The sequence below is a fragment of the Lepidochelys olivacea genome (genome assembly GCF_965140295.1).
Source record: "Lepidochelys olivacea isolate rLepOli2 genome assembly, chromosome: 2".
In the NCBI taxonomy this organism is placed as follows: domain Eukaryota; kingdom Metazoa; phylum Chordata; order Testudines; family Cheloniidae; genus Lepidochelys; species Lepidochelys olivacea.
In genome coordinates, this window is record NC_140412.1 from 36,497,076 (window position 1) to 36,521,830 (window position 24,755).

Consider the following 24,755-nt stretch of genomic DNA (forward strand, 5'->3'; position numbering starts at 1 on the left):
TGGGAACGAGATTGGGAATTTTAAAAGGTCTTAGGGGAGCTAGTGGCCAGATTCTTTTAAAGTCAGTAAGCAGATAAAGATGCAGAGAAACATCATACCTTTAAAAATCTGGGCCTAAGCATTTAACTCACACTCACATTCAAGGAGATGCAGAAAGCCTGCAACTGACCCAGAAATTGAACATGGGTTTCCTGAGCCCCAGACCAGTGTGCAGTCTGCTAAATCAGCCTTCCCACACAGTCATGCTAGGCTGTGGCATAAAGGCCAGGGCACAGCCCCAACTCTACATTAGGTATAATCTGCATGATTCTTAAATATAACCCAACTAGTTCAGATAACACTTAAGATGTTTTGTGAAATTTAGGATGCAGAACCAAAAATAGGAACAGTGTCATTTCTACCCACATAGATTCCAGGCTTTGACAGCTCTGTCCCCTCAGACCTTATAAGAAGAGGTTATATGTATTGAGCCATAAGTTTAGGAGTACACCATACATTTGAATGTCACAGCATTTCTTGACTTGTGTTGTAGCCACATAGTCAAACTTTTTTGCCTGATAGAATAAAATAAATTCCTCTTTACATCCCAGTGGAAACAGAAATATGACAATTAAGCAACTGTCCAAATCTTCAGAGTTACAGGAACACATCATATAAGGAGATTCTGTTTATTTTAGAGCTTATTAAAACAGAGAATGTAAAACACATTAACATAAGAAAGGTGGCTATAAAAATGGTACATTCTTACTAAGATCTCTTCTCTGTGTACACTTAGTCATATCTACTCCATTTGATTTCTCTTAGCATTCTAGACCCAATGCAGCTATACTATGGTGAAGTAAATTGGATTATATTTTGGAATTTAAATAATCGACAGACTTGTTAACTAAATTCCAATGACAGGATATTTAATTACTTGTGGTAATTAATGCATTAATACAACTTGAGTAGCAGATCCCATATCAAGCTTGCACCATCAGCAGGAAAAAAAAAGTATAAAATGAACAAATGAGAATAGCATTAAGTGTAAAGCAGTGCCCGAATTTTGAGAGAGTCACTTTACAGAGTATAATTGCACTTGAAAAATGTTTTTAAAAAACTGTATTAAGGTCATGTGACTTTTTGTGGCGGCCATAATCAAGCCAGAGAGAAGCATAAAGTGAAAACGGGACACTCAGTTAACAGGGTTGCAGACAACATTCAGCAAACCATTCAAAGTGAATTTATATAATTTGGTGTACCTTCAATCCACTGCTCAGAGGCATCAAAAAGAGTTGCCCTGGTTCTGTTCCCTGGTTATCAGCCCAATTTATCAGGGTGCTGATGAAGATCTAAACCGTGGCAGGCCCTAAGAATCTGGCAATATGGGAGAGAAAGGAGTGAGGACATTTACCCCAACCTTGTGCAGCCAGTATAGGGGCTGCCCTGAACTGCAGCCCCCATGCCTCCTAGATATCTGCTCTGGGAAGTACTGTACTTTTCTGAAGCAGAATGTTCTCTGATGCTCTACCCTGGTGGTGAGGCTTTGCAGTGCACCCAGCACAGAGCTGTGCCTACATGCCACAATTCAGCCCTAGTATATTTTACTGCATGTTTTTATTATTTTTTTATAAAATCCCTTACAAAGTTTACGAGATACACAGTTCTGTAGTGCACTTATATACACACACACATACATGCGTGCGCACCAAAGGAGAAACGGGTGGACAGATATTAAATATGCCCCAAATGTTCACCTCCTTTTTCAAAATGATTATAAATCCTTGATTATCTTTTATCATTTGTTATTCCAACGGCCAATAACTGCTCCTGTAATGCATTTAGGTATAATTTTTTAATTGATTCAAGCATGTAAGTCCCACTAGTGTTTATTTTATTTTGATTTATAATAATATATACTAAAAGATACTTCAGGCATCTTTGCAAAATATATTATTATTATAATCCCTCAGTATTACATCATGGCGATTATTTTTTTTAAAACAGCCTTCACAGCATAAAAGATCTTTAAGCACAGAAAGGAGAGAGCTACTGCTTAAAATTTATCTGCATGAGTCACCAAGAAATCCTGACCACGAACTGACTCCACATGTTTGGGGAGTCAGGAGTTTCATTAAATTCTCTACAGAATTTCTCCATTTTAGGTGCTCAAATGCATTTGTTCTCCTCTGACTTTCATTAAAATTCTTGCAGTGCCTAAGAGTGCTGACTTCTGGAGGTCACTGATTGTGATGTCTTGCATTCCTAACAAGTTCTTGCATTGCTCAATCATACCCTTAGCGATTGCGCCAAGTTCTCCAGTAATCATTGAGATCATCTTTGTTTTAGTTTTCCATAATCTTTCCACTTCATGACAGAGTTCTTCATGCTTCTCTTGTTTCTTTTTTATGTTTCTATCTGCTGGTATTTCAATATCAATTAACAGTTTTGTTTCTCCTCTTTTCTGCATCAACCATGGCCAGCCTGTTTCCCTGCACCATTCAGTCTTGACAATTGCCAGATTAAATAAAATTTTACACTTTTCATTCACTAGAGCATTTTCAATTTGGTGGCTGTAATTAAATCGTTTAAATCGTTGCCACAGGGGCTTCAATGCAGGCACTTGGCAACCTCATTGTGTCTGTTCATATGTTCCCTCCCAGCCAGGCTCCTGCAGGTGCTCAATACATTTTCCACCCTCTCTTTCTTTCTGGAACACATTCTGCAGTTTGGGAAGCAGTTCTATTGGTCAGTTTTGTTTTAAATGTAATGAAGCCTTTAAGGACTGCTCTTGTGTACTCATAATGAAGCTTTCTCTCTCTCTGTTGAGGAATCCTTCTACAAGCCATGAGTTTGTTAATCTTCGATATAATGGGTTTGATCTCTCTCCCACAGTGTCTGTGCACTGATTCTATGTAAATCTTTCAAGTATTTCTTTAGTGGTTTGCTTTTTCCTTTCTTTTATGCTTCTGGGATACATGTTCGGGCATCACTTGTTATCATGACTGGATCATCTTTTATTCTGGTTGACTCCTCATATAGTTTGATGTTATAGACTTTATTGTCAATTGCTTCCTCCACAGATAGCAGACCTTTTCCTCCAACACATAATCAGATGTACATCCTGTTCACATCTTGATTGATATTTATTACTCTATGTATTGTTAGAAGCTTTCTTGTGTGGATGTCAAATTTTGTTCTTCTTTTCTTGATTCCACTTGATCACTCCAGCAGTGTACCATACTATCACAAATTGCTCACATATTAATGGCTGGGATCAAATTCCTTAAGTTCTGTACTTAAAGAAGTTCTTATTCAGCTGTAATATTCTTCCTCACTTCCTCTTTGACTTCCTTATATTGTAACTCTGACAATTCCCTGATTCCCAGGTATTTGGGGGTGTCATGTTGAGAGATATCTTTGCTAGTATCTTTGTTAATTGTATGCCATCTCATTGTACCAGTTTGCTCCTCTTTACAGATGCTGACACACATTTAGCCAAGCCAACTCACAGTTTTATACCTTCACCAAACTTGTCTACCATTGTCATCAATCTCTATCTCCTTTGTGACCATCCATATAGTTTCAAATCATCCACATATAAAAAAATAGTTAACTGGTTGTTGCTCTTTGCTGATAAGATCACCACAATTCTTCTCATGGAGCATCCATGTCAGCAGCAGCATTGCTATCATGTTAAGGAATACCCATTATTACTATTATTAATTATTTGTATTGCAGCACCTTGGAACCCCAGTCATGGATCAGGACAACCCTGTGTTAGGTACGTACAAACACAGGACAAAATGGGGCTTACCTACAAGCTTACCTCCCAAAATGGGGCTTACCTACTGCAAGGAGAACATACCCCGCAGCTTTATTTTTTCTGCCGCTGCTGGTTATGTAAACTAACTTTTTGTCTTAGAAGTCCTTAGAAATGTTTTGGGAGGAATCTACTGCATATACCTAATTAGACATTTTCCTAAACTTTAGTGATTCTATCTAGAGCTGAGCAAATCATTGATTTTTCGATTTGGGGGCTGAACTGAAAAATCCAAAAATATTTCAGTTTGGCTAAAATGGTTTTTCTTGATAAAATTAAAAACTGGGGGGGAACCTGTTTCGGGTTGAATTAAATGTTTAATTTGACCCAGTAATTTTTTTTCCAAGTTTTTGTTTCATTTTGTGTTGGTTTTGCGGTGTTTTCCATCCCTTACCGTAGCTAAATTGTTAAACAATTTTTGCCTAATTCAGTTTCTATCTTTCCAAAATATCTAAATCACTAGTGCACAATGTGGATCAAGAACAGCAATAATTTCAATTTTAAACAGCCATACTTTAAATATAAGAGCATTGAAGGAAACCATCATCTGATCTTTCTTCTAATCATAGTTTTATTCAAATTATGTTAAAATAACTCTCTGCTCTTGTATTTTATGTGTTAACCCCAATAAAATATTTTATGATTGAGTTAGAACATACATAAATGTAAAGAGGACAAATATTTATCATTTTAGGTAATGTGAGTTTGGGATGAAGGCTGTTTTTAGCAGAAATAACATTTTGTACTCTCTATGAAAGTTTTAATATACAATACCTCTTTCATTAAAAAAGGCAAAGTATCAGTAACAGGTTCCACTACATAGTCACACATATCCTCTTGAATCTAAGATATCAGCCTCTCTAAATTACGTTCCATAGTAATATCTAGACTCTGCAACTTTGCTGCCTCCATGGACTAAGTTCAAATACCTCAGTCAAGGCATGCACAACTCTGCTCTGAGTTACTGTTCAGACTTTGTTTTCCCATAGTACAGATCTAAAAAATTATGCTCTCCTGCTAACTTCCATCCTTCAGAAATCTATTTCTGCTCTTGTATCTGACCCCTTGATTAGGGCAAGTATCACAGTAGTCAGTGTGTTGCGTGTTAGGGTTTAAAGGCCTGATTTGCACTACTGAAGTCAATAGAAGTCTTGCCATTGACTTGAAAGGGGCAGGATTGGGCCCTACGTTCACTATGATTCCAATACAGGGAAGCTTCCAAAGTGCCCCTCTGTATTATGCTTAGACATTAAATTAGTCTTTCCGTTTTATGAGTAATGTTAAAAAAAGATATGGGCAACATTTTTCTTCTTGTGGTGAAGCCTTATTTTAAATGTATATATTTGCATTATTCAATTTGTGGAAGGTTTAGACATTAGCCTGAAGATGCCAAATAAAAGCATTCCCTCATCCAGAGCTTCCCTTTCAACTCATTCAGAATCTTCTCAAGGTTTGTTGTTGGGGGTTTTTTTTTGGTTTGTTTGGGTTTTTTTACTGTTTTTACTTTATGGATTACAAGTACTACAGTGGCCTTTAGAAGTAGCAGTGTCCACACTTTAGGAAAGTTGTGGACAAATTGGACAGAGTCTAGAGGGAAGCAGCAAACATGATAAAAGGTTTTAGAAAACTTGGCCTATGAGGAAAGGTTAAAAAAACTGGACATGTTTAGTCTTGAGCAAAGAAGGCTGAGAGGGGACCTGGTAGTAGTCTTCAAATATATTAAAGAGGACAGTGATCAATTGTTATCCATGTTCACTGAAGGTAGGACAAAAAGCAATGGGCTTAATCTTCAGCAAGGGAGAATTAAGCTAGATATCTGGAAAATTTTTCCAACTATAAGGATAGTTAAGCACTGGAATAGGCTTCCAAGGGAGCTAAAAATCTTCCAATGTTGGGAATTCCACAAACACCTGTCAGGGATGGTTTACTTGAGCTAATGTCAATGCAGGGGGCTGGACTAGATGACCTCCAGCCCTACAGTTCTATGATTTACCAGCAGCTATCATGTCTTGATATCTGAGAGACATTAGTTATTTCTCATCTCAATCAGAGGGAGGGATTGTGGTATCTCAGACATGTTGTGGGAACTGCTGTTAAGTACTGACATCTCTGTTTATTTAGGACATTTTAACAGGATAACAAATCAGTGCCATGTAAGTATCAGAGACAAAATGATAATCAAATATTGCCTTTTTAATCACAACTACTGTACTGAAAGAAGCTGCGCTTTACTTTCCTTCATTTGGAAGTAGATATATTTTAAAAAATTTATTATTTAGGGTAAAATTTTCAAAAATACTTAGGTGAATTAGAAGTCTAAGTCCCACTGACTTTCAATGAGACTTAGGCTGCTCAGACACTTGAGTGCATTTGAAAATTTTACCCTTCGTCAGATACACGTAGGCTGCAGAAAGGAACCAAGCTCTGCTGTCACTTCAGTTTCAGCTATTGCAACATTATTGCAACTGACAAGAATGACTCCTGATACGCCTATCAGGAACCAGGTTAACACTGCAAATATACTAGTAACAAGTACTGTATCAACAACAAGCTTTTGTGGACTCTTAAAATCCTATCCTCTGTGGTAGAGAAAGTACTCCTAAGAGGCTCTAACAAACTGATATTGAAGTACTTTTGTGATTTCTGATTTCTTGCACTGATAAGGGAATATTTTTCTGTGGTGATATCTTACAAGAGTATTACACCTGAAAAAGGAATAGTTATTCTGTTTTCTATTACAATGGGCTTTTAAGTGCAAGTACAATTTCTGATTGATTGGCAAACTGCCATTACATGAGCAATTGATTGTGTGTAAATCTGAAACCTTCTTACACTCATTTCTTGAAGTTAACTACCCTGGAGCACTCTACACACAGTTAAAGAAATTGCTATTGCTCAGTTTTAATATAGTGTTACTGACCTTCCAGGTTGAACTAGATAATTCGGCTGCCAGATAATCACTCAACTCCCAGACAACTGAAATTTGCAGGGATTTCCAACTCCCTTCCTATTTGATTAATATGGTTTCTTTCTCGTGTTTTTGTCATCAGTGTTCATGTGTTAACATTTATATTGGAACATACTGATCTGGTCAATCCTTCTACTTTCTTACTAATGGATCAGATTGTTGTGGGGTTGTTGCAGACTACAGTACTTTGCTCCACCATACCAAGATTTAGGAACTATCTCAACCTTTTTAGGGCTTTATGCTTGCTAAATTTGTCTGTGACTGCAGAATCTACAGAATCTCCATGAGCAGCCAGGGCTCAGCAATTGCAGGAGCTCCTTCTTGATGTGAAGGGAAACTTCTGGACCAGTTTACAGCCTCAAAGGGCTGTGCAACTTTCAGCTGCAATACCGCATTATACTTATTTTCATTAGATTGTTGTTTTTTATTTAATACCTTGATAATGGCTGCACCACACACCAAGCCAATAAAATAAATACAAATGACAATCATGATAAATAGCAGTACTACTAATAATATTACTTTTGTATTGTATCATTGACCACAAAAGATTCCAAACCTCTTTACTAACATATACAGGTAAGGGATACACATGTCCACATGTTTGTATGTATACTATATACTCACAAAATACATGCAAAAAGCTAAAAAGCTACATAAATGATGTGATAAGGTTGCACACTGCACGTATATCTTATATTATGTTATCTATTTTAATATAAAATATTTTCAGCTACACATTTAAGAAGGGATATGGAAATAAAAATAATAAAAATGTTTAATGTAGCTCAGTTGTAATTTTAATTGGAACCTTAGGCTAAAAATTTCAAATGGAGATGCCTAAATAAGCACCTAAATCCATATTTAGACATCTAAATAAGTGATCTGATTTTCAGATGTTCTGAGCACCCCCAGGTACTATTAACACTATTAACACTTGCAAAGCCACTCTGAAAATAAGGCCACTAATTTAGATGCCAAAAGAAGCTTCCCACTGAACAAATCCTGTGTGTGTATAACACCCAACCGCTTGGAAAAAATACTATTCACTTTCAAGGGCCCTTGTTCATTCTTACTTGGGGTTTGGAGCGTAAGACTTATCAGTTCTGCTCCCCCTCATGAATCAGAGAGGCGTATAAGTATTATGTGTAGGATTGTCTCGTATGAGAGGTCCTAAACCAAGGGGGAGGTCTAAGGAACATGCCTCCATTACCTGATCCAGGCTATCTTGTGGACAGCATCCTAGTGCCAGGTCTGGGAGCAACTGAAACCTGAACACTGAGAAATAGCAAGTGAGTCAGGAAATTCTGAAAGCTGAAGGAGAAACTGCAAGCTCAGCAGCTTATATTGAAGCCACCCCTGGTACACTGTCTGAGAAGAAAAAAACCTAGAAGGAAACAGTCTGGAGGTGAGCCAGAAAAGCACCATCTGCTTCAGATATGCAAGCAGATGGTGCAGTTCTTTAAGGACTTCCTGGATACAAATGGCAATTTGAAACAAAGATAATACCGCACTATAAAGGACTCTTACATTAAGCAGACGATCCAGAGCCTGAAGATAGATCTTAAAATGGGAGAGGACTAGGAAGACTCAAGAGGGTATTCAGTGAGTTTGAGAATTAACTTGTCAATACCCAAATCTGGTTGCTCACAGTCAGTTTCAAGAAACTGAGTAGTCTCTTGCCCTAGCTGTTCATTAGAGGGAGGCAAATAATGGATTTTTCAGTTCACTGGCAGTTTCAAAAAACTTGAAAACAAACATTCATTTTGGGTCAAACCAAAATGGCATTTTTTTTAAATGTTATCAGCAAATCAAAAATTTGAAGAAAAAAAAAGTCAAGTCAAAACTAATTGACATGTTTCAACATTACTGACATGAAAACTTTTGAGTTAAAACATTTTGACTTTCAAGCATTTTGATGAAAGCAAATAAAAGATTCACATAACATCTGGAGCAGGAGGAGGTGATGGCTCCACCGCTACTGCCCCCTTCTACAGACTTTAGCTCAGTCATTCATAGTGGCAGTTCATAGTCATTCATGATAACAATAAACATAAGAACGGCCATACTGGGTCAGACCAAAGATCCATCTAGCCCAGTATCCTCTGACAGCGGCCAATGCCAGGTGCCCCAGAGGAAATGAACAGAACACGTAATTATCAAATGATCCATTCCCTGTCGCTCATTCCCAGCTTCTGGCAAACAGAGGCTAGGGACACCATCCCTGCCCATCCTGGCCAATAGCCATTAATGGACCTACCCTCTATGAATTTATCTAGTTCTTTTTTGAATTCTGTTATAGTCTTGGCCTTCACAACATCCTCTGGCAAAGAGTTCCACAGGTTGTCTGTGCGTTGTGTGAAGAAATACTTCCTTTTGTTTTTTTTAAACCTGCTGCCTATTAATTTCATTTCGTGACCCCTAGTTCTTGTGTTATGAGAAGGAGTAAATAACACTTCCTTATCTACTTTATCCACATCAGTCATGATTTTATAGATCTAAATCATATGCCCCCTCAGTTGTCTCTTTTCCAAGGTGAAAAGTCCCAGTTTTATTAATCTCTCCTCCTACGGAAGCTGTTCCTGTCTCCTAATCATTTTTGTTGCCCTTCTCAGAACCTTTTTCTGGAGGAATGCAGTGTAGTTGTAGCCACTTCAGTCCCAGGACTGAACCTATTGGACTTGGAAAAGGTTCAGTCCTGGGACCACATCTGCATGCAGTATTCAAGATGTGTGCATACCATGGATATATATAGGGGCAATATGATATTTTCTGTCTTATTATTTATTCCTTTCTTAATGATTGCTAACATTCTGTTCGCTTTTTTGACTGCCGCTGCACATTGAGGGGATGTTTTCAGAGAACTATCAATAATGACTCCAAGATCTCTTTCTTGTGTGGTAACAGATAATTTAGACCCCATCATTTTATATGTACAGTTGGGATTCTGTTTTCCAATGTGCATTTTCCAATGTGCATGAATGATCATTGGGCCAGGGAAAGAGAGGAAGAATGACTCTATAGACTGTTAGTTAGGCGCTCATCTAGGATGAGTGAGATCCAGATAAGCAGTTCTTTATTCTTCTGGGACAACACTGTCCCAAATTCTACTGGAAATGTATCATCTTGAACACAGTATTAGCTGCTGAAAATCTGAGTTGTTCAAGCCAGGACAATCACACACAAGTTGTTCTCCTAGGCTTGAAAGTCACTTCACAGTCCACAATCTACTTCTCTTTATTAGATTTTGCTTCCAGAACAGGTCTCTTAGGGAAATTGCAAAAGTGGAAAATGCGGGCTAAATTATCTAATTCAATTTAAAAATCCCTGGAAATCTTTGACCTTCATCATCATCATCCTTTGGTCTGTTGTTCAATGGATGGGTTAAGATTTTACATTTGTGGTTTAACTTTCCCATTATGTATCCCAAGTACTTTACCTCCTGGTGAACTCAAGCATACACATTAGGGTTTACTGTCAGATTTCTGGCACAATCTGTAGTAAAACCACTAGTTAACTTGGTTAATTCTTGTTGATGATCAGCAGTTCCATTTCTGGTTCCTTTTGGCCTTTCACCACCTACAAGTAGGCGTGGGATAAATATCTTCAAATGCAGCTCTTGCATTCTCCCCTTTCCATCTCTCAGAAAGTTCACATGCCATATTTGTTGCCTCTTAAATCTGTTCAGCATAAACCTTTAATAGATGATGGTGCTCACCTTCTTCTGGACTTTACAAAGCTTGCCACTTTGCTAGCAGTTCACCCTATGATCTTCTGCTCTGCTTTAAAGTCCCTCTTCTGGCTATGATTTTCTGGATGGAATGGATTTCTTCCAGATGTTTCTGGGCAAGTTCCCTTATCAGAGTCACACAAGTTGAGCATCTTCAGGACATATGAGGCCACACTCCCCAGAGGCTTGTTTTTGACCAGTGGTTTCCATGATTACATCTCTTGGCCCTTTCACCTGTCACAAAATGTGAAAAACCTTTCAAGGCCTGTCAGTGAAGCAAAAGGAAGGCAGGAAAATCATCTTTCCTTGTCACATCAACACTTTCCTTTAAAGAAAAGCACACTTCCCTTGAGGCCCGGTAAAACTTCCAACAAACCAGTTGGTTGAGACAGCAGGGTGAAGTTTTAATCACCTTAATCCTCAATTCTTTATATAAAAGTTTAATCATGCTTTTCATAAAATGTGTACCTGGACTTGTCAGCAACTCCAATGGCATTCCTGCCTAAGAGAACAGCTGGACCAACACAGACACCATCTGGTAACCTTTTTACTCCCCTAAGCAAAAATGTTGTTGTGAAATGTGTGGAATAATTGCTCAAGAACAAGATATAAATTCATGTTTACATGACTGTACCCCAAGGGTCCTCAAATGGCCACACCACAGATATTCTAACAAGCAGGGCTTCCAAAATGAGTAGGATTACAAATCTTTTTTTCCTGAGTGCTTGTTTTTATTAACACTCAGGACAAACCTTGAAAAAGTCCTGCACAAAATAGTATGTACCAGGTCAAGATTGCTCTTTGGCTACAGGTTTTCTGATGACTCATATGTCTAAGGAAGAGGATGAAATCAGCAGGAGGAAATCTGCTAATTTGGGACCCCTCAATGAGTAAAACGTAGTTTCCTAAAATAAATGTTGCTCCCTTCAGGTAGATTTCCTTAGCACCATTGCACCATTTACTTTGAGAACTTGGGAGGAAAGTGTCTACAGGGACAGATCTTCTGACTGGAGTCTCTCTTATCTAGGGATTGGAAAAAATATGTCACTCTCTCTATACCTTGAACTCCACCTCTGGAGGAGAGAGAAACTAGAGAGAAATAGATTGTTTACCCTTAGGCTGGTGAAAGCCACCTAGCACTTTCTAAATATTCTAATTTGATTGTTTTACTCACTCTCAAGCTGAAACTGTAGTCATTTTTTAAATTAACCTAAACAAGCAGCACATGTTGTAACTAACCAACTGGAGGAATGCAATATCTTTTATTGGACCAAATTCTGGGAAAGAAGAAGAGCTCTGTGTGCCTCAAAAGCTTTCTCTCTCACGAACAGAAGTAGGTCCAATAAAAGACTTTACTTCACCCACCTTGTCTCTCAGCTAGAGGAATGAGTATTACTTACAGCCTCTCCTCCAGATTACACAAACCAGCATGACAATACAGACCAAAAATATGTAACATTTTAGGACAAGAAATGAAGACTACCCAAACAGTTGAAATTACAGGAGAAATTTAGGCTATTTCAGAAAATAGTTTACCCACATTAGAATTTGACTAGATATCGGGGTTGATGCCTTTACACCTGTGAAAATGTTTTGAGATCTTTCATGACTAAAAGGGGAGAGAATCTTGTTTTACATCTCATTTAAAATATAGCATCGCCCTTAGCACAACATTACATAACACCATTCTAGGGTATTGGTTTAGTACTGACAAAGAAAGAAGAATGTCACCAACAACACTTCCTATACATTTACCAGCTTTTTACCATTCTTGAAAAACTTTGATTCTGCAGATTTTTAAGTAATCAATTAAAGTTGTCACTTCTGAGTTTTAGGTAACTGTAAATCAAGAAAATGTGGGAGTTTTCTGTTTGTTTTTGGAAAATCTGTTCAGAGTAAAAATATGTAGAAATTAAGCATTAATAAGAGGGTTCTATTGTGGGAATCTAAAAACTGATAGATTTGGTCTTTCAATAATAAATGTGATTTACCATTCCAAACAAACAAACAAACAAACAAACAAAAAACGATTTCAGGATGACAAACCAAACTCCTAATTCTGAAAAATGTAACTGGTCTAAAATACTGAACACAAAGAACATGAATATAATTTGTTTTCAATATTTGACAGAGTTTTAAGTAGAAAAATACAATTTTAATTTTTTGCTTATGAGTGAATCTGTGTTGAACTACAGAACAAAGGTAATGTAGGTATGACTATTTGATCGATTATTTTTCCTAACATGGCTTACATGGGGACAAGTTCTTTCAAAATCATTTGTTTTCAATTTATGTTGCACAAAGGTTTTAGATGAAAAATCATGTATTCTCCAAGATAAGGGGAAAAAAAGTTTTAATTTTAATATTGAGTATTACTTATAATCTATATTGATTGATTATTACTTATCAGGAAATATTGACTCCAAAGTAAATTTCACTTTACACACTTGGAATTCTACTAATAGAATTAAGTTTGTTTCAATAATCTAACCATTTCAAAATCTAATTTATAAAAAGATTTATATCTCATGAATAGTAATTAATGGTGATGCTGTAACAGCTCCCTACATCTGTATATATGCTTGAGGATGAGAAGAAGATATCTCTTGGGAATTTTTTGTGTGTGATAATTATTACCTCCGTCTACAACTGGGACTTAGACTTTCAGCATGACTTGTGAGGTATTCTTATTCTTCTTATTCTCCTCATTGGGCCAAGTCTGCTCCCACCAAAGTCAATGGAAAAACTATGTTTCACTTCAATAGGAGTAGGTTTGTGCTCTTTCTGATGTACTATTATCTAACAATAAATTAATACATTTTTTTAAAAAGTGAAACTTTCTTTCACACTGGCAGATAGTGCAAGCAGGCAAGAAGTGCTGTATTTCACATCTCATGTTTTAATGGGGTGTTCTCAATACAAGTGCTGTTAGGGGGAGAAAGGTTTTTTTGAAGGAAAGAGCTATGTGGAACAGGGCTCCTAAGGTCTGATCCCGCTTCCATTGACTTCAGTAATGCAGGATCTGGATCCAATGGAACAAAGGCAATATATGACTATTTTCATTATTGATTAGCTCTGTTACATGTTCAAGTTAATTCTACACGTGCCTTGGTTTCAATACATATGCTAAAAGTCAGTATAATAGTCACTAGGATTAACTGCAATATATATAGTTTGGAATATCCTATATATAGGGATATTCCAACATGTGAGATAAAATGTGGAGGGCTTTGGAAAATCTGATGCAATTCTACAGCTTAAATTATTGTATAACAGATGGCAAAGATTTGTAGAAAACTATAAAATCTGTTCTCTGGAAAGAACCTAGAAATGGCCAGACTTCCACTGATTTAAATGGAAGCACAGAAAATCAACTTCATTGTATTTTATGTTATTTTTACCTTAAATGAGGACTGTTTTTTTATAAAATTAATCAATTACATATGTTCCACTCTTATAGTCAAGCTGTCTTTTGTGAACCAGCATGCTGGGGGCCCAGTTCTGCCCTTTCTTAAATCAGGAGTAACTCCACTGAAGTCAGTGTAGTTACACAGCAGTAAAACTGATATATAGAAGAAGAAAAAGCCCATGGTATTACATGTTGTTAATGTAACTGTGTGCATAATTCTATACACACGTATAAGTAAAATATGCCTCACAATAGTTTTTTGGCATAACATATCTAAACTTGGGGCTAAAATCTCAGCTGCACCTAAGAGCTGCTCTAACTTACCCCAGGTTGGCCCCAGCTCACTAGTGGCTATTATGCCAGTAAGCACTGCAGAGTACTGTGCACTCTGGCTCTGACATCCCAGGGCAAGGGGAAGGGAGTAAGAAGCTGGCACAGAACCAGCTACACAGGCTTTGCACCAGCTGAGGATTCCCCTCACATCCTCTGCTACTTAATTTGGGCAACTGTAGGGTCCTTTTTGAATCACCTGGCATGGGCCAAATATCCTGGTCCTTCACTTTTCAATCCCACACACTTTGGCATATTCCATGTAATCACTGTACAATGACTTCACACACTACATTTTATACTTTTGCTGACGTGAATTAATGCTTAATTTGACATTTTCAAATGGAAAAAAAGTACTGGATTCAGGCAAATATGTTTCTGACTTATCTAATAGTTTGGGAAAACACTCAACCATTGCTTTGCCATTGCTGACCTTCATCAGATGTCCATAATCTGTTCTGGCTGTCACAGAAACTAATTAGTACTAAAAGTCTCTGGACTGGATACACAACATTCATGTTCCCTTTCTTGACATGTTCACCCCTCTATCAATTAAATTAACTCATTAAACTGTTAATTTACTAACTGATTATGAGTGTTTCACTTCAGCACTCAGATATTTATCTAAATTATACCCAGCTAATTCTAGTCCTGGCTTTTCCCAGATTTTATTAATACATATAGGGCACCATTTTATTAAAAACAGGGAACATAACTATGGTTTTTGTGTGCCTTAGACAAGTGAAACAAGTTATTTTAACAGCGCTGTTTTATGTAATGATAACAAATTATTTGTATATAGCACTTGATATCGCCAAGAATTTTACAGATTAAACTAACATAAACTATATAGAGAGATCATTTACTTCACCATGAAAATATAGCCATGTCTGATCTAAAATACACTAATAGTAAATCAGTTCATAACAACAGAATAGCTTTGGACACAAAATGAAGGTATTATATTTAATGAAAATTGTGAGAAGAAATCGAGTAGGCAGAGTATGATTGCCCTTGTTGGAATTTGGCTAGGACAATAGCATTAACACCCTTATCTTTTTTGATCATTAGTAGGGCTGACTGAAATTTTAAACTAAAACTGTTTTTCAATGGGAAATTAGGTTTTTCACTAAATGGCATTTTCCATAGAAAACAGGTGCATAATATTTAACAGTATCCTCACTAAACCTTTAATACAGGAAACACAAATTAGAAAATTAAAAACAAAATAAAAAAGAGTGGACACAAAATAAATAAACAGAACAATACCAGAGTTTGAACTTCAGCAGTGAAGAAAAAACTACAGCTAAGAAGATTAGTGCCACAGATGCAACATAAATGCTTATCTCATAATTTGGATTTCAATAATCCCAGAAGAAAAACTAAAGCTATTGAGAGAAAAATAAACAATTATATTAGATTGCATTTTTATCCAAACACATTTGATTAATATCGTAAAAACTGATAATGGTCTTGGATATAATACATCAATGGAAGGAGAGAAATTTCCCAAACCATCTTCATCATCATCATCTTGCCCTTGAAACTCAAATCTAGAATTCTGAAAAATGCTTCGCCTCAGGTGAATCTTGAAAACTACATGTTTGGGTCCTTCCACATTAAACAAGATTTAGCAGAAAACAGATCTGCAATATCAGCACCCTGGTCCACAAACTTTACTGTTTATAATAAGTACTCTTGACTGGAAGTTTGCATGTCATAAGCAACATCAGAAAAGGGATGAATCCATTTCTAGACATATAATTTTTTGCTCTATTGATGTTATCACATGCCATTTGTCATCAACCAATTAAAAGTCCTAATATATATCAAGAATCAAAACAATTGTGTTGAGTACCTTTAGTGCTCACAGACTTGATGGGGGACATAGGAATTGCCACACTGGATCAGAGCCATGGTGCATCTAGTCCAGTACCATGCCTGACAGTGGGACCAGATACTTCACAGGAAGTTCCAAGAAACCTTGTAATGGACAGTTACCAAATAGCCTACTCATGGGGAAAGTTCCTTCCTAATCCTAATAAGTGGTTGGCTTATGTTCTGAAGCATAAGGGTTTATTATATCCCTTCTAAACATACTTCATACAATGTAACTGTGGATGTTCTCATTCATCTAAATGTCTAATCTTATTATGAATCCTACTAGCAATGTAGCTTTCCTGTAGCTATGAGTTCCACAGGGTAATTATGTGTTGTGTTATCAGTGTCAATTTTTCCCCCTCTCAATTATTCTTTAATGAACCACTGCATGGCTCCATTTGAATTATTTAGCCCTTTCGAGCTCAGTCCATATACTTAGAAGTTTACTCCTTAAGTCTGGAATTTTAAAAGGCGTCTAAGGACTTACATGTTTACATGGTGCCTTAGTCTGCACCAGCATCCCAAGCATTATCTGGCCCATGTGGATCCTGCTGCAGTATATTAAAAGTTCCCTTGTGTGTGTTTGAAATCGGAATACATTAATAGGCACAAGGGAACTTTTAGTGCATGCCAGCAGGGTCCACAAGAGCAAGTTAGTGTGCAACATGCTGGTGCAGACTAAATATTTAAACCTCACTGGTGTGGTCTAGCACACTGTGTAGACAAGCCCCTAAGGGTGATACATTTCCAAATTCCATTGAATTCATTGGAATTTGGTGCCTAACTCCCTTAGGTGCCCTTGAAAATCCCAGCCTAAAGTTCCTGACAGCCTGGAGGATTGAGCCCACCCATCTGCAGAAGGTGCTACCAGTCTCTGGAACACAGGCCACAAATCACCAACTTCTGGTATGGTATGTGGTGATGGGAGCAAGAGTCTTAAACTACTCCTTTGATTGAGTGTTCTTTCTCCCCTCCAGCTCTGAGGACTTAAAGGCAAAGAATGTTTTCAATACTCTAAAAGTAGTTTCTGTGGTTCTTATGGCTGCCATTTGCAAGATATGCAAAATACTGAACAACAAAGAGAGGTGACAAACTCTTCTCTGGTACAGCATTTAATCAAATGTTTTAATAGATTATAATGGTATAAATCAGAAGGGCAGCAAAGACAAAAGAATCACTGAAGCAAATATCTCAAGCAGTGCACAAAAAATAGATAAGAACGACATTTCCAGAGAGTGGGATGAAAGAACAAATTGTGGCCAGATTGGCAGCTAAAGAGAACCAGTAATGTGTGTGTATGTGTGTGTGACACACACTCACTAACTCTGTTCCTCATTGAATGTTCACTCAAAGGGAAGTGTCATACTGAAACCCAGGTATTCCAAGGAAGTATTTTGTCCACAATTTAATTTGGTTTGACCCAGTTACCTTATAAATTCTAATTGGATCACAAAGTAAATATGGCCTTAGCTTTTTTACTACCTTTCTCCCAAATCAAATACAGCGCATTCCTGGTTATACATGTATTTTGCACTCTATATTTAGCAATTATGAGACTTGGATTGTTTTTACAGATTAAACGGAATTACAGAGTCATACAAAATTCAATATATAGAGGGTTTTTGTTAAAATATATACATCAGTAATATCATCAATCTAATAAAAGATTGTTCTCTATACTAAGAATTTGAGTTCCATGAACATGAAGAATTTTTCCTCCTTTCTTTCTTCCTATTTTGAATCCAGCCTCTTCTTTCTCAATAATAACAAAGGATTAAACTTCTCTTTTGTTATAGAATGCCTCAATGGCCCTATCTTGACCTTTCCCTCTTCTCCATTTACCTTCTCTTCTATTGGTTCAAAACACTATAGTCCTCTTTCTAGGTAACAAGTCCTTGTGATAGAGTATACTGGACCTAGGAATACTCTAAGTGAAAATACCATAAACCACATAAGCATTGTAGAGATCTGTAGAGCACTGTATAGCCACTGGCTGTTATCTTGGAAGATAACTGTTGGAACACTTGTGTGGAACTGTGGTGCTGTTCCACAATACCAAAGTTCTTACTGAGCCACTCAGATCCCAAACCACCACCCACCACCTGGGTGCAGATCCATCAGACTGGCACTGGGAGTAGAAGGTGGTAGTCAGTGGGGAGACATTCATTTGATGGAGAGATACTGGGACTGCTAAGACTATAGTTAAGCTCCATGCCATTAAACCCCATCAAATACTCCCAGCATGTGAAATCCAGGTTAAAGTTGCTAGTGTAAAGGTGTTTGCTCTACCTACAGCACAGATTCCATTAGATCCAAGAACAGTCAGGGCTGCTGGTTGTAGGTGTATTGTCAATATTCCATAGTATTTGCTTTTGTGGAATGATTTTATGGCTTTAAAAGCAGAAGGGGTGAATCAGACCTTCTCAGTTAGCTCCAGATCTACAAGAGACTGTGTTAGCCAAAATGCAAAGTAGCAGAGTAGCTCACAGGAAGGAGTGGGAGGTGTATCCCCTCTGACAGTATCCAAGATAAATCAAGTTACCTCCCCAGTGTATGCAAACCAGTATCTGAGGAGGGTGTGTATGTGGTGTGTGTGTGACAGACAGCATCCTACTCCAGGGGAGTAAGGAGACCTAATGACTTGAAGGGAAATTCTCTGAGTCTTGTAGCACAGGCCAGGGAAATAATCTCTCTGACTACCCTGACCAGGGGACCAGAGGCAGTACAGAGCATGGTTACTCATACGTCTAAACCTTTTTTGAATTCTACTAAGCATTTTACTTCAATACTGTCCTGTGGTAGTAAGTGTCACAGTTTCAGGGTAACTACACTTATATTTCCTCCTCCATGGTCCCTCCAGTGCAACCACTTAAAGGTTTCCAGCTTCCAGCCATCACTTCTCCTGGGCAGAGCCCCACGTCTCACTCCTTTCTTCCTTGGGGATTTGAAGTCTGCACAGCTCCCTATCTTAATGTGACATCCCCAGCCAGCTGGTCTGCCTAAAAAGCCAGCTCCTGCGGTTTGATTTCTTTCTCAGGGCTATGACCAATGTATTGCCAGCAGTTACAAGTTACCACACAGCTCCTTCTGAGCAAGCACATTTATTCTTACGGAAAAAGTGTTAAAGAGAAAGCATATAAAATAATAAAAGATCCTACATGCCTGCTGAAAAGCATACCAGAGGTCACCCTTGACTTTAAGGCTGCAACAACACTGGAAAAAAAGATAGATAGATAGATAGATAGATAGATAGATAGATAGATAGATAGATAGATAGATAGATCATCTGCGCTCACACCAGCTAAAAGAAAATTTTATAAAGAAAAGTCAACTTCATACTTCAGCCAACAGCTAAAAGCCCTGGGGTTAGGAAAAATCTTCTTCCACAGACTTATTATTGCATAATTATCTATTTGGGGCGGAGGGGTTGTAGCTTCCTCTGAAGCATCTGTTACTGGCAGCTGGCAGCGATGGAATAATACTAGATAGACCATTCGTCTAATCCAATATGGCTAGTCCTGTTGTTGTTGGTACACCTTTCCACTTCCTTAGCAATCATAATAGGAGGGTTATTTCCCCTCAGCAAATAGTAATTATGTTTATTTCCACCAAAAGAAAAAATAGAATGGAGATACAACAGAAAATTCCACCTGCTAAACTCCACTTGCATGCCATCTACAGCTTAGTTAAAGAAACTTGTTCTCAGGTGAGGGGCTGCAGTAAACAAATTGTCTTCCCAGAAAACAGCACACTTGACCTTATGCTAGTTGAGAAATTTAGAAAATCAAAGCCACTTGCAATAGATATAGACTAGGAGTTTTCAGTTAGTATCTGACATACCCAGATCAGTTCATCAATATAAAAGATACTTGGTAAAAACCAGGTATATCATATGTATTTATTTATTTTCCTAACTCTATGTAATATTAATATTTAATTAAGAAAAATGGAACCAACAGGGAAATGGTGAGAAAGTGAAGACTGAATTCTCTGGGTATGACTTTATAAGATCTTAGGGATTCTATGAGATTCTATTGATGCACACTCAGTGATGCTTGTGAATGTGCCATTGTCTGTCTTCCTGGGCTAACTGGTAAGGCAAATCATTTCCTTTGCAATGGTAAAGTGGATCCTGGCAGGGAAATAAATCTGAAAGTATACTTCTAGAGATAGTTTGCATAATTAAGAAGTGATTATTTTCAAAAATCAATCCGATATCAGACTTCCCATCCTCAACGCAGGAGGAAAATGATGAAGATAAACTCATATACAGGGGGAGACAGCAGAAATGATGAGATAGTGGGGTCAAGGGGAAGAAGTGTTTCTTTGGAGCTACTGTGTTCTATGTGGTTTCCTTTGAAAAACACTTTTGAGGGCCTAAAGATGCACCTTTCTGCGTGTGTAGTCCCAATGCTTTCTTACGGAGTCAGGAATTACACAGAATCAAGGGGACAGAATCAAACAGTGAGGGAGCAACTGAATTGGCTGAATAACTGCAGATCTATTTATATATTCACCATCCTTACATGGTACATAGAATCATAGCAGTTATTTATGGGGAAGTCTGGTCACAGCACCAAGTCCATTCCTGTACAAGAAAAGATAATGCCCTTCAAGAAAGGATATAACTGATAAACGTAAGAGTGATGTTTCCATATAAAATAAACATGAAAACATTTCCTGACCCAAACCCCCTTATACATGTTATTACATTACATTAAGTACTATGAGTGAACACATCCTTAAGTCATACAATACATCTACTGGTCTAAATGTTCAGAGCATAACTATATAGTTTGCCCATTTGTTCCAATGAATTCTAAATCTTTTCAATAATAGACTCTTCCATTTTGTCTAGGACTTCTCATGAGGCTTTCATGTAATACTCCCACAATATCATGTACATTTTTTACTATGAGGAATTATGTTATTAGAAAGCAATTCACTAAATTAACCAGAATTCTCTACAAAACTAATAGCACTTAATACAATTAATGGCTTCTTTATTTTCATATATTAGATAACCTAGTTTTACCTTATCTTCCTCATTACTTTGAGTAATGAACTGCACAATTAACATACAATGTCTGCAACAGAGTTTTTCTCCTCAGCAAGATTTTATAGCTAAGAAGTCTTATGTTTACCATTTACAGTCTCAAATTGATTTATCAGGTCTCAGAGAGGTCACTTAATTATTTTGTATAATGGAATTTTAAAATAATCAAGATATTTTCAATTCAATTAACATATAATAGATGACATGACCCAGTTCCAGATAACAGGAAATTTGGATCATAAATTTAGAACTGCATTGCTACATGGCCAACCTGATTACTTGCAAATTGCCACAATTACATTGGAATCTTGTGTACTGATTTGACTGGTAAGGTTATCTATCCAAAGGCTAAACTTTCACTACCAGAATAAATAAAAACGATTATGTCTGTGCTGCAGAAGTCTTTAGAAGGCCAAGAAAACAATAACAAAAAAAGTTTGGAGGTCTATATGACTATTTGCTCCATAGCATGGAATTCAGGCACAGGTTTTAGCGGATCTCACTCTGAATTAGGACTCTAGGTACTTCCTGAGGCCTTATCTACACCTCAGGAGAAATTCAATCTATGCTACGCAATTTGAGTTACATGAATAGCATGGATCTACTTACCCTGGGGTCCACACTACGCGATGCTCTCCGGTCGACTCCCCTACTCTTCCTGATCCGGTGGAGCACAGGAGTCGACGGGAGAGTGATCTGTGGCCGATTTAGCAGATCTTCACTAGACCTGTTAAATTGACCGTTGAGGCATCAATCTCTGCTTGTTGATCCCCTGGTAAGTGTAGACAAGCCCTGAGTCTATTGCTCCCTCTTTATCTTTTCTAAACTTGGGTCTTAATTGCTCATTCCACTAGACAACTAAATGGTCATTTCTCACTTTTTGAAGCAGATGAACACTACATTTAATCAATTAACTCCTATATCTTAAACTTTAGTAATCAAGGATGTTCTATATTATAAGGGTTTCTATGGTTGCTGCACTTATTTTAATTACTTTGTAACAGACATGCAAGAACCCCATGCAAGGTCACTTGTCCACATCACCCTAAAAGAATATCAAATGTTTCAGATTAGCATATTTTGCTGTTTTTCAAAACAAAACTCCCTTGCCTTAGAATGATAATCTTGCTCCAGCCTGGAGTCTGATCCTGCTGCCTGTTTGTACTTGCTTATTTTCATTTGACGATTTCTTTCTTCTACATCCATACCACCTGTTAAATAAAATAAATAAATAAATAATCAATTAATTTTGAATCCTGAGTTTAAAGTGGTGCTCATACAACTTCTTACAGAAGGGATATAATCTGACTTTTGCTTAAATTACTGTATCTGTGTTTCCAGGTAAATTAAAAACATGTCAAAATTATCCTTTTGTGGAAAACTTGGGAGAAAAGCCATAATTGCAAGAAATAGTAGTAAAGAATAAAGTATTTTAACTGTACCTTGACAAATATTTTATTCTCCACAGTTAATATGAAGAAAACTTTCAAATGAGGAGAGAATGTAAATGGAATAGAATGTTTCACTGAATAATTTATTGCTGCTATAGACGAAATCAAGACTTTTATTTAAAGAAAATAAAGAGTAATGCAAAGGCAACATGTTTATTTCCAAAGGAGATATTGATCTTGTGATATGTTCTATTATGGTGATTTTAGCTCTTTTATATGAAATGACTGATTTTAGTTTCTATCAGTAAATAAGGATCACTGGAAATAATCTGATTGGTTGGCATAGCTTTGATTTACCATAATTTAATATATTCATAAGAATTTTTTTTTTAAAAAAAGGAGTACTTGTAGCACCTTAGAGACTAACCAATTTATTTGAGCATAAGCTTTCGTGAGCTACAGCTTAGCTTATGCTCAAATAAATTGGTTAGTCTCTAAGGTGCCACAAGTACTCCTTTTCTTTTTGCGAATACAGACTAACAGGGCTGTTACTCTGAAACCTGTCAATTTTTTAAAAATAATTTTGGAAAGGAATGCTAACAAGCTGCCCAGTGGTGTTGCTGTATCACTCTACAATGACATTCAGCCTCAAGAGTGATTTCAGGATTCATTCTTCCTGGACCACAGGAGACTAAGCACATAGTTAGCCTCAGTATGGGAAAAGGATGCTTGCTATGTCACTCAGGCAGCAGCCCTTTTCAGCCAACCTGCGGTGTCTGAAAGTACTAAAAGTGCCAAAAGAAAGTACCAAAACAAATGTGTGAGAGAGAACACTGGAGGTGGAAGGTAGCAGCCCCCAAACAAAATGGTAGGCAAATGTCCAAGCAAAAAGGGCATCTCTCCAATCAAGCAAAATATAGATATTTACTGGGTACATAAATGGTCTGATTCTTCTCCCACTTATTCTGATGTAAATCAGGAATAACTCCATTGCAGTCAATTGAGTTATACCATTGTAAACAAAAACAAGGAAGTGAAGAATCAGGCCCAAAGTTTCTAGCTGAAGCAATGTAACTAATAGCATTACTTTTCATACAGTATTGTGGCTAAGTCACATTAATTTTGACTGACATATTTCGCATACTATACATTTTTCTGAGGAAGATGAAGATTTGCAAAGGAAAATTTCATTTCTGAATGGAAGCTGCTGTGTATTCAGCATTGTTGAAAATCTGTCCATTTATTTAGGCACCTAAATATAGGATTGGGGGGGAGCCTAACTTTATTTCCCCGGTACCACTGAAGTCACACACAAACCCTAAACATGGGTCTTAAGGAGAAATCTAAGTGGTAAAACAGGTCTATGTGCAGGCCCTCTGAACTATGCTTTGAATATCCTCTAGCGATAGTTCTACTGATGGCACTAGCTGGTACCCGCAAAACCTGCAACTCTAACAGGAAATTGTGGGTGAGGAAGGGTGTGGAAAAGAAAAAATAAATGTGATGCACTATCAGCAGCATGCCCTTATGGTCTCTGCTTTTCCTTAAAAACCCCTAAAATAACCTAAATGAAAACAGTACATCCCAAATACTAACTGGAATGAAAATCAATGGCGGAAATGAATGAACAAGAAGAAAATGCTGTTACAGGGATAGAGGCAGCTAATAAATAAAGCATACAGTGAAAAACCCTAAAAGAAGATAAATCTAATGTATCCCATGTTTAAATCAGCTACTGTATAAACTTGAACTAATAGTTGGCAAGCATCAAGGGACCACACTGATTCTTTGGTAATTTTCTATTTAATTAAAGTGCTTTTGACAGCAATTAACTTTATTTTTCAATAATTATTTTATTTCCTACTCTGAAAGGGAGATGCAAGTGCTTTGATTAATAGATTGAAAGATAGTTGAATTTCTTGATAGCTTCTAAAAAACACAGCTAAATGAATCCTTACTTGGAATATTTTTCTTCTTTTCAATGACAGAAATAACACAACAGCGTCACTAAAGATGAATGAAAATACTCCAACCCATAGATAAAAATATAGATTTCCATGAAAACAGAATATTTTGAAGATTAATCCATACTTTTGGTGTTTTTAATGAAAAGAGAAAGGGATGAAGGGTAAAATAAGCATTTTGGTTTTGCCCTGGTATGAAATAATCATTTCTGTTAAACTTGGAA

General features: G+C 37.1%; 1 protein-coding gene across 3 annotated transcripts in view; it reads right to left on the bottom strand.

Moving 5' to 3' along the window:
* The window catches only part of RIMS2 (regulating synaptic membrane exocytosis 2), a gene marked incomplete at its 5' end in the record, with an annotated part of 744,128 nt that overhangs the window by 105,656 nt on the left and 613,717 nt on the right, over positions 1-24,755 (bottom strand). For all 3 annotated transcript variants that reach the window (XM_084618867.1, XM_084618865.1, XM_084618864.1), the window contains one exon: positions 22,287-22,387. In XM_084618867.1, coding sequence (XP_084474993.1) covers positions 22,287-22,387 — 101 coding nt within the window. The remainder of the gene's footprint in view (positions 1-22,286; positions 22,388-24,755) is intronic.